Source organism: Coregonus clupeaformis, chromosome 9 (genome assembly GCF_020615455.1).
Source record: "Coregonus clupeaformis isolate EN_2021a chromosome 9, ASM2061545v1, whole genome shotgun sequence".
NCBI classification, from domain to species: domain Eukaryota; kingdom Metazoa; phylum Chordata; class Actinopteri; order Salmoniformes; family Salmonidae; genus Coregonus; species Coregonus clupeaformis.
The window spans coordinates 8913223-8927169 of record NC_059200.1 but is presented as its reverse complement, the minus strand read 5'-3'; the positions used below and the strand labels follow the sequence as shown (position 1 = coordinate 8927169).

At 42.5% G+C, this 13947-nt stretch overlaps 1 protein-coding gene across 1 annotated transcript in view; it reads left to right on the top strand.

Moving 5' to 3' along the window:
- Positions 1 to 12967, top strand: part of LOC121573687 (gap junction delta-2 protein-like) — a 30721-nt gene extending 17754 nt beyond the window's left edge. The window contains exon 2 of the mRNA XM_041885851.2: positions 11267 to 12967. Within this exon, the coding sequence (XP_041741785.1) occupies positions 11267 to 12122 (856 nt within the window). The 3' untranslated portion in view covers positions 12123 to 12967. The remainder of the gene's footprint in view (positions 1 to 11266) is intronic.
- Positions 12968 to 13947: the final 980 nt, after the last annotated feature.

Here is a 13947-nt window from a genome sequence, read left to right as displayed (position 1 = left end):
CCAGCCACGTTTCACCTTCAATGCCCTTGCTGATGGAAGGAGGTTTTCACTCAAAATCTCACGATACATGGCCCCATTCATTCTTTCCTTTACACGGATCAGTCGTCCTGGTCCCTTTGCAGAAAAACAGCCCCAAAGCATGATGTTTCCACCCCCATGCTTCACAGTAGGTATGGTGTTCTTTGGATGCAACTCAGCATTCTTTGTCCTCCAAACACGACGAGTTGAGTTTTTACCAAAATGTTCTATTTTGGTTTCATCTGACCATATGACATTCTCCCAATCCTCTTCTGGATCATCCAAATGCACTCTAGCAAACTTTTTTTTTTTCTTCAGACGGGCCTGGACATGTACTGGCTTAAGCAGGGGGACACGTCTGGCACTGCAGGATTTGAGTCCCTGGCGGCGTAGTGTGTTACTGATGGTAGGCTTTGTTACTTTGGTCCCAGCTCTCTGCAGGTCATTCACTAGGTCCCCCCGTGTGGTTCTGGGATTTTTGCTCACCGTTCTTGTGATCATTTTGACCGCACGGGGTGAGATCTTGCGTGGAGCCCCAGATCGAGGGAGATTATCAGTGGTCTTGTATGTTTTCCATTTCCTAATAATGGCTCCCACAGTTGATTTCTTCAAACCAAGCTGCTTACCTATTGCAGATTCAGTCTTCCCAGCCTGGTGCAGGTCTACAATTTTGTTTCTGGTGTCCTTTGACAACTCTATGGTCTTGGCCATAGTGGAGTTTGGAGTCTGACTGTTTGAGGTTGTGGACAGGTGTCTTTTATACTGATAACAAGTTCAAACAGGTGCCATTAATACAGGTAACGAGTGGAGAACAGAGAAGCCTCTTAAAGAAGAAGTTACAGGTCTGTGAGAGCCAGAAATCTTGCTTGTTTGTAGGTGACCAAATACTTATTTTCCACCATCATTTGCAAATAAATTCATTAAAAATCCTACAATGTGATTTTCTGGATTTTCTTTTCTCAATTTGTCTGTCATAGTTGACGTGTACCTATGATGAAAATTACAGGCCTCTCTCATCTTTTTAAGTGGGAGAACTTGCACAATTGGTGGCTGACTAAATACTTTTTTCCCCCACTGTATATGGCAAATAGAAATCCAATATGGTTGGTGTTAAGAGATAGATGGGAGGTGTTGAATGGAGCTGAAGGATGGGACTAATAACAACAACTAATAACAACAAGATAACTCATGTAAAGCATACTGTGCCCATAATACGTATATAGGTTATAGGTTGAGAGCTTTTGTGAAAGAGCACAGTTAGAAAAATATGGCATATAGAAGCAAACCAGATGGACGTCATGAAAACGATCGGAGGAAGTTCAGGAGTAACAACAAACAAAATATAATTATTGTAGAATTTGACTGTGTCCATAAAATGTATATAGTATGTATGGGCTGGAAGTAGAGGCCTAAGCGTTGTTGTTCACTAGTTTACTCTAATTGGGGAAGGGGTGGTGGGGTTGGAAAGTAATGAAGGGAAATATAATTTAAAAAAGGATATGTGTCTGTGTATGGATGTATGTATATACAGTGGGGAGAACAAGTATTTGATACACTGCCGATTTTGCAGGTTTTCCTACTTACAAAGCATGTAGAGGTCTGTAATTTTTATCATAGGTACACTTCAACTGTGAGAGACGGAATCTAAAACAAAAATCCAGAAAATCACATTGTATGATTTTTAAGTAATTAATTTGCATTTTATTGCATGACATAAGTATTTGATCACCTACCAACCAGTAAGAATTCCGGCTCTCACAGACCTGTTAGTTTTTCTTTAAAAAGCCCTCCTGTTCTCCACTCATTACCTGTATTAACTGCACCTGTTTGAACTCGTTACCTGTATAAAAGACACCTGTCCACACACTCAATCAAACAGACTCCAACCTCTCCACAATGGCCAAGACCAGAGAGCTGTGTAAGGACATCAGGGATAAAATGTAGACCTGCACAAGGCTGGGATGGGCTACAGGACAATAGGCAAGCAGCTTGGTGAGAAGGCAACAACTGTTGGCGCAATTATTAGAAAATGGAAGAAGTTCAAGATGGCGGTCAATCACCATCGTTCTGGGGCTCCATGCAAGATCTCACCTCGTGGGGCATCAATGATCATGAGGAAGGTGAGGGATCAGCCCAGAACTACACGGCAGGACCTGGTCAATGACCTGAAGAGAGCTGGGACCACAGTCTCAAAGAAAACCATTAGTAACACACTACGCCGTCATGGATTAAAATCCTGCAGCGCACGCAAGGTCCCCCTGCTCAAGCCAGCGCATGTCCAAGCCCGTCTGAAGTTTGCAAATGACCATCTGGATGATCCAGAGGAGGAATGGGAGAAGGTCATGTGGTCTGATGAGACAAAAATAGAGCTTTTTGGTCTAAACTCCACTCGTCGTGTTTGGAGGAAGAAGAAGGATGAGTACAACCCCAAGAACACCATCCCAACCGTGAATAATGGAGGTGGAAACATCATTCTTTGGGGATGCTTTTTGCAAAGGGGACAGGACGACTGCACCGTATTGAGGGGAGGATGGATGGGGCCATGTATCGCGAGATCTTGGCCAATAACCTCCTTCCCTCAGTAAGAGCATTGAAGATGGGTCGTGGCTGGGTCTTCCAGCATGACAACGACCCGAAACACACAGCCAGGGCAACTAAGGAGTGGCTCCGTAAGAAGCATCTCAAGGTCCTGGAGTGGCTTAGCCAGTCTCCAGACCTGCACCCAATAGAACATCTTTGGAGGGAGCTGAAAGTCCGTATTGCCCAGCGACAGCCCCGAAACCTGAAGGATCTGGAGAAGGTCTGTATGGAGGAGTGGGCCAAAATCCCTGCTGCAGTGTGTGCAAACCTGGTCAAGACCTACAGGAAACGTATGATCTCTGTAATTGCAAACAAAGGTTTCTGTACCAAATATTAAGTTCTGCTTTTCTGATGTATCAAATACTTATGTCATGCAATAAAATGCAAATTAATTACTTAAAAATCATACAACGTGATTTTCTGTAGATTCCGTCTCTCACAGTTGAAGTGTACCTATGATAAAAATTACAGACCTCTACATGCTTTGTAAGTAGGAAAACCTGCAAAATCGGCAGTGTTTCAAATACTTGTTCTCCCCACTGTATATATATATATATATATACGTGTAGCTCAGTTGATAGAGCATGGTGTTTGCAACGCCAGGGTTGTGGGTTCGATTCCCACGGGGGGCCAGTATGAAAAATGTATGCACTCACTAACTGTAAGTCTCTCTGGATAAGAGCATCTGCTAAATGTAAAATGTAAATGTAATGTGTGTATATATATATATATATATATATATATATATATATATATATATATATATATATATATATATATATATATATATATATATATATATATATATTTGCGAGATAAAAAACATATGGGGGATTGGAAGTGATGCAGACAATTACAATCTATCTGAAATATTAAAGCTGATCTACCCCCTAAAAATAAAAAAATTAAAACTTCTTGATTGATGTCTTGAGATGTTGCTTCAATATATCCACATAATTTTCCTTCCTCATGATGCCATCTATTTTGTGAAGTGCACCAGTCCCTCTTGCAGGAAAGCACCCCCACAGCGTGATGCTGCCACCCCCATGCTTCACAGTTGGGATGGTGTTCTTCGGCTTGCAAGCAACCCCCTTTTTCCTCCAAACATAACGATGGTCATTATGGCCAAACAGTTCTATTTTTGTTTCATCAGACCAGAGGACATTTCTCCAAAAAGTACTATCTTTGTCCCCATGTGCAGTTACAAACCGTAGTCTGGTTTTTTTATGGCGGTTTTGGAGCAGTGGCTTCTTCCTTGCTGAGCGGTCTTTCAGGTTATGTCGATATAGGACTTGTTTTACTGTGGATATAGATACTTTTGTACCTGTTTCCTCCAGCATCTTCACAAGGTCCTTTGCTGTTGTTCTGCGATTGATTTGCACTTTTCGCACCAAAGTACGTTCATCTCTAGGAGACAGAACTCGTCTCCTTCCTGAGCGGTATGACGGCTGCGTGGTCCCATGGTGTTTATACTTGCGTACTATTGTTTGTACAGATAAACGTGGTACCTTCAGGCGTTTGGAAATTGCTCCCAAGGATGAACCAAACTTGTGGAGGTCTACAATTTTTTTCGGAGGTCTTGGCTGATTTCTTTTGATTTTCCTATAATGTCAAGCAAAGAGGCACTGAGTTTGAAGGTAGGCCTTGAAATACATCCACAGGTACACCTCCAATTGACTCAAATTATGTCAATTAGCCTATCAGAAGCTTCTAAAGCCATGACATCATTTTCTGGAATTTTCCAAGCTGCTTAAAGGTAATGTAAACTTCTGACCCACTGGAATTGTGATACAGTGAATTATAAGTGAAATAATCGGTCTGTAAACAATTGTTGGAAAAATTACTTGTGTCATGCACAAGGTAGATGTCCTAACTGACTTGCCAAAACTATAGTTTGTTAACAAGAAATGTGTGGAGTGGTTGAATAACGAGTTTTAATGACTCCAACCTAAGTGTATGTAAACTTCCGACTTCAACTGTACATGAGAAAACGAATGTGTGTGTATTGTATGTATGGCTGTGTGTCTGCGTGTGTATTGTGTGTTTGCTTGTGTTATTCCCTGCATACACTTGTGTACTGTAAGAGCGGGAGTGTGTGACAATGTGCATGTACATGGCATGCATTTCACCTCTGAAATACCAAAGGCATAAAGATCTCTTTTATTTTATTTTCAAACACAATGAGAGGCAGTGTAGCGTACACACTCACAGCTGCTCCAAACGGCCAGACGCACATGCCATCTTGCACAAACAAGGGATATACATGGAATATACACACACACACTTACACACACTTACACACACATTCAAGTACACACGCATACACATACATATGCAAACACACATACACACACAAACATGCGCTTACGCAAACACACACACACGCACAAGGCCCAGGTGGTGTGAGAACAGTCCTGCAGCAGCATGCTGCTCTATTTAATCTGTACCACAGTAACACATGTTATACCCTGTCTGCCTCTGCTCTGCTGCACGGCTAGGAATCTGTTCCATCACCTCTGCCTCTCTTTCCGTCTGCTTCAGCATGTCTTTCTAATTGTACATCTGCCTGTCTCTTACCTTTATCTAGGTTTATGTCACTTCTCACCCCCTCACACACAATTATTGTTTCTCTTACTCCTTCGACCCTGATGATCCTGCCATCTCTTGCTCTCTCTTCTCTCTCTCTGAGCCTCCGCTCTGACTGGTTCAGTAGGTGGTTGCTGTGGTAACCAACCATGAAGAGTGGGTGTGGGGCTAATTTTAAAGACACACCGGGATCTCCTTTGACACTGCGCTATTAAAAAACTAGAAGAGAAAGAACAGGAGAGATGGAGGGGGAGGGAGGGACAGAGAGAGAGAGAGAGGGGGAAAAAGACAGCACATGTGTTCAGCAATGCTACAGTTAATTGAACAGCCACTGGTAGCTGCCTATGGCACGTAAATGGAGTCTATCTAAGCTGCTTAGCTACAGTGGACATGGAAGTCTGCATCTTCTGAGGAACTCTACAGGCTAGTGGTCCAAATAAAGTGCACACACTCAATCAATGTCCCATTGAACACTTCCCCATCAGTCAAACCAATATTGTGTGCTAAATAATCAATACACAGAAAGGGAGGGAGAAAAAGCAGGAGGGGCGGAGCATTGCTCCAGGGCAGCACTAGCAGTGAATTTTAAACATAGCTGATGTCATTTGGTTTACATATCCACTGATGCCAGTGGTGCATATTGCAGTACATAAACAATTTTTAGGTGAGGAAGCATTGATAAAGTACAGTAGCCTACAATATAATGGTGTTTAGATCTTGTGTGTCTGTGTGTGGATGTAGTAGTTCTGGGTAGATTGAGGGGGTGTGGGATTAGGCTCTCAGCTCATGTCTCCAAAGGCAGAGCTGAGAGGGAGAGAGCTCATCTCTTATCTGTCTAATGTTTGGATATTGGATATTCATGCAGGGACCCACATGTTCATTATTCACAGCAATGACTGAGACTCTCCTTCTCTCTATCCACTCACACACAGCAACACACACATAAACACATGCATACATGCAAACAGACACAAACACACACACATTTGTATGTGTAAGTCTGAATAGTTTTTCTGTGACTGTTTGTTCTCATTCAGCTAAGGAGTGTTGATGAGTGTGAAATCCCCTCTATTTCCTCTTCCACCTGAACCGTATCAGGCATAACCACTGGGCACACACTGGTTGAATCAACATTGTTTCAACGTAATTTGTCAACGTATTGTGAAATGGAATCAACGTGGAAAATACATTGGATTTGAAAAAAGTCATCAACCAGTACTGTTTTCATCTAAAGTTGTAAACATTGAAATTAGGGTAAAACTTCAACTTAAATACATTCACTTAATCTGGTGTGTTGGGTCATTGTCCTGTTGAAAAACAAATGATAGTCGAATTAAGCCCAAACCAGATGGGATGGCGTATCGCTGCAGAATGCTGTGGTAGCCATGCTGGTTAAGTGTGCCTTGAATTCTAAATAAATCACAGACGGTGTCACCAACAAAGCACCCCCACACCATAACACCTCCTCCTCCATGCTTTATGGTGGGAACTACACATGTGGAGATAATCCGTTCAACGTCAACAGTGAAGAGGCGACTCCGGGCTGCTAGGCAAAGTTGCAAAGAAAAAGCCATATCTCAGACTGCCCATCTTAATCTTTTCTTTTTATTGGCCAGTCTGAGATGTGGCTTTTTCTTTGCGACTCTGCCTAGAAGGTCAGCATCCTGGAGTCGCCTCTTCACTGTTGACGTTGAGACGGGTGTTTTGCGGGTACTATTTAATGAAGCTGCCAGTTGAGGACTTGTGAGGCGTCTGTTTCTCAAACTAGACACTCTAATGTATTTGTCCTCTTGCTCAGTTGTGCACCGGGGCCTCCCACTCCTCTTTCTATTCTGGTTAGAGCCAGTTTGCGCTGTTCTGTGAAGGGAGTAGTACACAGCATTGTACGAGATCTTCCGTTTCTTGGCAATTTCTCGCATGGAATAGCCTTCATTTCTCAGAACAAGAATAGACTGACGAGTTTCAGAAGAAAGTTATTTGTTTATGGCCATTTTGAGCCTGTAATCGAACCCACAATTGCTGATGCTCCAGATACTCAACTAGTCTCAAGAAGGCCAGTTGTATTGCTTCTTTAATCAGCACAACAGTTTTCAGCTGTGTTAACATAATTGCAAAAGGGTTTTCTAATGATCAATTCGCCTTTTAAAATGATAAACTTGGATTAGCAAACACAACGTGCCATTGGAACACAGGACTGATGGTTGCTGATAATGGGCCTCTGTACGCCTATGTAGATATTCCATTAAAAATCAGCTGTTTCCAGCTACAATAGCCATTTACAACATTAGCAATGTCTACACTGTATTTCTGATCAATTTAATGTTATTTTAATGGACAAAAAATTGATTTTCTTTTGAAAACAAGGACATTTCTAAAATATATATTTTCCTTTATTACTTTCTAACCCTGCCACCCCTCCCCTAATTTACATTTACATGTACGTAATTTAGCAGATACTCTTATCCAGAGCGACTTACAAATTGGTGCATTCACCATATAGCCAGTGGGATAACCACTTTACAATATTTTCTTTTTTTTTCTTCTTTTTTTTGGGGGGGGGGGGGGGTAGAAGGATTACTTTATCCTATCCCAGGTATTCCTTAAAGAGGTGGGGTACACTAATTGGAGTAAACTAGTGAACAACAACGCTTAGGTCTCTACTTCCATCTTATACAGTGGGGAAAAAAAGAATTTAGTCAGCCACCAATTGTGCAAGTTCTCCCACTTAAAAAGTTGAGAGAGGCCTGTAATTTTCATCATAGGTACACGTCAACTATGACAGACAAATTGAGAAAAAAAATCCAGAAAATCACATTGTAGGATTTTTAATGAATTTATTTGCAAATTATGGTGGAAAATAAGTGGGGTCATAGGAATGCTGCCTATGACCCCAAGAACACCATCCGCACTGTCAAACATGGAGGTGGAAACATTATGCTTTGGGGGTGTTTTTCTGCTAAGGGGACAGGACAACTTCACCGCATCAAAGGGACGATGGACGGGGCCATGTACCGTCAAATCTTGGGTGAGAACCTCCTTCCCTCAGCCTAACTAAGTCATGTTTTGCAGAGGGGTCAAATACTTATTTTCCTCATTAAAATGCAAATCAATTTATAACATTTTTGACATGCGTTTTTCTGGATTTTTTTGTTGTTATTCTGTTCAAATAAACCTACCATTAAAATTATAGACTGATCATGTCTTTGTCAGTGGGCAAACGTACAAAATCAGCAGGGAACAAATACTTTTTTCCCTCACTGTAGGAGTGGTTAAAACATGCTACAGTGGCTTGCGAAAGTATTCACCTCCCTTGGCATTTTTCCTATTTTGTTGCCTTACAACCTGGAATTAAAATGCATTTTTTTAGGGGTTTGTATCATTTGATTTACACAACATGCCTACCACTTTGAAGATGCAAAATATTTTTTATTATGAAACAAACAAGAAATAAGACAAAAAAACAGAAAACTTGAGCGTGCATAACTATTCACCCCCCCAAAATCAATACTTTGTAGAGCCACCTTTTGCAGCAATTACAGCTGCAAGTCTCTTGGGGTATATCTCTATAAGCTTGGCACATCTAGCCACTGGGATTTTTGCCCATTTTTCAAGGCAAAACTGCTCCAGCTCCTTCAAGTTGGATGGGTTCCGCTGGTGCACAGCAATCTTTAAGTCATACCACAGATTCTCAATTGGATTGAGGTCTGGGCTTTGACTAGGCCATTCCAAGATATTTAAATGTTTCCCCTTAAACCACTCGAGTGTTGCTTTAGCAGTATGCTTAGGGTCATTGTCCTGCTGGAAGGTGTACCTCTGTCCCAGTCTCAAATCTCTGGAAGACTGAAACAGGTTTCCCTCAAGAAGTTCCCTGTATTTAGTGCCATCCATCATTCCTTCAATTCTGACCAGTTTCCCAGTCCCTGCCGATTAAAAACATCCCCACAGCATGATGCTGCCACCACCATGCTTCACTGTGGGGATGGTGTTCTCGGGGTGATGAGAGGTGTTGGGTTTGCGCCAGACTTAGCGTTTTCCTTGATGGCCAAAAAGCTCAATTTTAGTCTCATCTGATCAGAGTACCTTCTTCCATATGTTTGGGGAGTCTCCCACATGGCTTTTGGCGAACACCAAACGTGTTTGCTTATTTTTTTCTTTAAGCAATGGCTTTTTGCTGGCCACTCTTCCGTAAAGCCCAGCTCTGTGGAGTGTACGGCTTAAAGTGGTCCTATGGACAGATACTCCAATCTCCGCTGTTGAGCTTTGCAGCTCCTTACATTTTACATTTTAGTCATTTAGCAGACGCTCTCATCCAGAGCAACTTACAGTTAGTAAGTGCATACATTTTCATACTGGCCCCCCGTGGGAAACAAACCCACAACCCTGGCGTTGCACGCGCCATGCTCTACCAACTGAGCTACAGGATTATCTTTGATCTCTTTGTTGCCTCTCTGATTAATGCCCTCCTTGCCTGGTCCATGAGTTTTGGTGGGCGGCCCTCTCTTGGCAGGTTTGTTGTGGTGCCATATTCTTTCAATTTTTTAGTAATGGATTTAATGGTGCTCCGTGGGATGTTGGATTTTTTTAGAACCCAACCCTGATCTGTACTTCTCCACAACCTTGTCCCTGACCTGTTTGGAGAGCTCCTTGGTCTTCATGGTGCTGCTTGCTTGGTGGTGCCCCTTGCTTAATGGTGTTGCAGACTCTCCTTTCAGAACAGAGATCATGTGACACTTAGATTGCACACAGGTGGACTTTATTTAACTAATTATGTGACTTCTGAAGGTAATTGGTTGCACCAGATCTTTCTTAGGGGCTTCGTAGCAAAGGGGGTGAATACATATGCACACACCACTTTTCCGTTAATTATTTTTTAGAATTCTTTGAAACAAGTTATTTTTTTCATTTCACTCCACCAATTTGGACTATTCTGTGTATGTCCATTACATGAAATCCAAATAAAAATCCATTTAAATTACAGGTTGTAATGCAACAAAATAGGAAAAACGCCAAGGGGGATGAATACTTTTGCAAGGCACTGTATAAACGGCCCACTGTGTATATCAAAAAAGGTTTGGTATACCTCAACTGGTATTAAATTATGTTGAATTTTAGATTTGATTAGAAATATTTTATTTTCCTTTTTCAAATGTTGGTAGTAAAATGGTATGTTTAAATCAACATCATTGTTTCAAAGTCATGCTATCAACCTAAATAAAGAGGTATATTTAAATAAAATGTGAAGGCACAATCCAATGATTTCTGTCTGAACAGTGACTCATACTGATATATCAGGGGTAATGCACTTCAGTGAGAACATCCAGATGCCTACCTCTATGTACCCTGCCTAACTTTGGAAACACCTGTGCTAATTTCCGCTGTGCTATCAACACATTTAGACCTTGATCAGCTTCCATACTGATGACTTTTTTTAAATCCAATGTATTGTCCACATTGATTACACGTCACAATATGTTGACGAATTACATTGAAACAGCGTTGATTCAAGCAGTGTGTGCACATTCAGTAGTGTGTTCACGTGAGCATGCTATTTAGAGCGCAACAACTCCACCCCTTCATACACACTGCAGCAGCTGAGGGATTCATCCACACGTAAGCACACACACACACACGCACACACACACACATAACACACACACACACACACACACACACACACACACACACACACACACACACACACACACACACAGACTACTACACACATCTGATAAAACTTGTTCTTGGTGTGAGAGCTGCTTTTGTCTCTATTGATTTGCTGTGGTTGAGCTGAGGTACATAATCACAGCCTTTATTGGCTTAAGACAAATGATGTTACTCTAACTCACGCATGACAAAAGCCAAAGCCAACATGCGAACACAGTGCCGAGGCAATTTTAATGAATTATAATAGACCAGTAACATCATACAGTATACTGTCAATATCACAGTACTTACAATGATTCTTTGTTCTGCTCTGTGACACATTTCTTACAGGGACATTTTACACTCCTGTTAACACACAACTGAAATTATGTCTTCTTCTTCTTCCCCCCTTCCTTCCCCCCTCTTTCTTTCTCTCCAGGATCCTGCTGACAGTAGTAGTGATCTTCCGTATTTTGATAGTAGGTATAGTGGGTGAAAAGGTCTATGAGGACGAGCAGATAATGTTCATCTGCAACACTATGCAGCCGGGTTGCAACCAGGCCTGCTACGACAAGGCCTTCCCTATATCCCACATCCGATTCTGGGTCTTCCAGATCATCTTGGTGTGCACGCCCAGCCTGTGCTTCATCACCTACTCCGTACACCAGTCCGCCAAGCAGCGTGACCGCAGTTACTCCATCCTGCACCCCTATATAGACCACGGTCACGCAAGTCACCACAGTCGTGGAGGCGATCACCACGCCCGCAAGCTGCGCAACATCAATGGCATCCTGGTGCAGAACCCCGACAGTGGCAAGGAGGAGCAGGATCTGGAGGTCAAGGAGATCCCCAATGTGTCCCGAGGGCTCACACAGGCCAAGAGTGCCAAGGTGCGGCGGCAGGAGGGCATCTCCCGCTTCTACGTCATCCAGGTGGTGTTCCGTAACGTGCTGGAGATCGGCTTCCTAGCCGGCCAGTACTTCCTGTATGGCTTCAACGTACCAGGGATGTTTGAGTGTGATCGCTACCCCTGTGTGAAGGAGGTGGAGTGCTACGTGTCACGCCCCACAGAGAAGACGGTGTTCCTGATCTTCATGTTTGCGGTGAGCGGCATCTGTGTGCTGCTCAACCTGGCCGAGCTCAACCACCTGGGCTGGAGGAAGATCAAGACGGCCGTCAGGGGTGTTCAGGCCCGCAGAAAGTCCATCTGTGAGGTGCGTAAGAAGGACGTGCCGCATCTGTCCCAGGCCCCCAACCTGGGCAGGACTCAGTCCAGTGAGTCAGCCTACGTCTGACAGAGGTTCCTCCACATGGGGGGACCTGGACCTCTGGAACAAGCAAGCTTTTTCTGGGGAGGACAAACACTCAGCCCAGCTCCCCACACCCTGAGGGGCACTAACTCTATGTACACTGCAACATTATTCAGGAGCGCAGAGGGACTTCACATGGTCATATTGGAGGATTATTGGAGAGAAGAGCTTTTTGGACTCTACAAGAGAGAGAAAGTATGTCAAGGGCAGTTTTGTTGCTGTAACTAAAGTTAGATTTGAACTGTTGGGGGAGTTGTGCTCTGAATCCTAGGTGACACTAGGTGCCTTCCAAGAGAACACACTGTAAAAAGAGGACATAGGACTAATTACTGTAAGACTATGAAATAAGGATAGTTAATTAAGAAATAAGTCTCACCTAAAAAATTATATCCTTTGCCTTTGCGAGAGGTCAAACATAGTCCCTTCATTTCTTTAAGTATGTGTGCATATGCAAGAACGTATGCCTGTGCATGCATGCGCATGTGTGTGTGCGAGAGATAAGGTAGTATGTATGTCTTTGTTCTGCAGAGTCAGAGCAGGGATGATGGGCAAAGTTGAGTTGCTGAGGGAATGAAATCTTTCTTTCAGTTATTTTCCTTCCCTGCGGCAGCTCCACTGTAAGGAGCCAAGCAGAGGAGATGCACCTTAAAAAAAAAATCAAAAATCAACACTAAACTATACCTCAGCACAAACTGGAAACCTCCTCTCCCCATCCCCGCTCCCCCACTAGCACACCCTCCTCTCGCGCTGTATTATGTAGCCCTCCTGTAGCTCAGTTGGTAGAGCATGGTGCTTGCAACGCCAGGGTTGTGGGTTCGATTCCCACCGGGGGCCAGTATGAAAAATGTATGCACTCACTAACTGTAAGTCGCTCTGAATAAGAGCGTCTGCTAAATGACTAAAATGTAAAATTATGCATTATTTTAATGGACTGACTACAGTATGAAGCACTAAAGGAATTAATGGAATTCCAACAAGCCCTTCTTTTTCCATTACACATGAAACAGAAGTATTTACTCACAGATTATTTTAACGTGTAACCCACAAGTTGTTTTCTTTATTACCAAATTTGGTGCCATGTTTCCAAGTTACTGTAAATAGTTTAATGTAATAATAATTGCATAAAGTCTTATTTTTGACCTATGAGGCATGGGTGGGTGGGGGGGGGGGGGGGCATGGCGTGTGTCAGGTTGGGCGCTGGGATTTGGGTGGCGCTGGAGATTAATCATAGATTGCCAGCTTTAAGAATATATCATATTAATGTGCTCTTCGTAAAGATTTTGTTCTCTAATGGAAACTGTATGTTTATTTCTCCTATGGACTTTGAAAAAGGCATGTTACTGAAGCATTCATAGAATGGATAGATTGTGTCATGACATGTAATTTAAAAAATAGACTGTTTAATTTATTTGCATCCTGCTCCTGTGACATGTAATCATCAGCATGCGTTAGATGAAAAATGATATATCAGATATGAACATAGCAGCCTGTTATGGGGATATGGGGAGCGAATATTGGAATGGCTCCGGAATTGCAGCAATAATATATATGTGGGAAAAAATTACAAATAAATACATAATTATCAAAACGCCTCAGCTTTCTACCCAATGTCAGTGTGCAGGCTATGAGAGGGCACAAGGTTAAAATCACATCAAGAGGACAGTTTCATACATTGAGCAGCAGAAAGACTAGGATGTGTTTACAGAGTGGATACCAACATTCAGCAGCACATTTATAGGCACTGATGATATAATAAACTGGGTGAACTCCTAACTTTAAATATACAGTAGTGAATACGCATAGATACTTT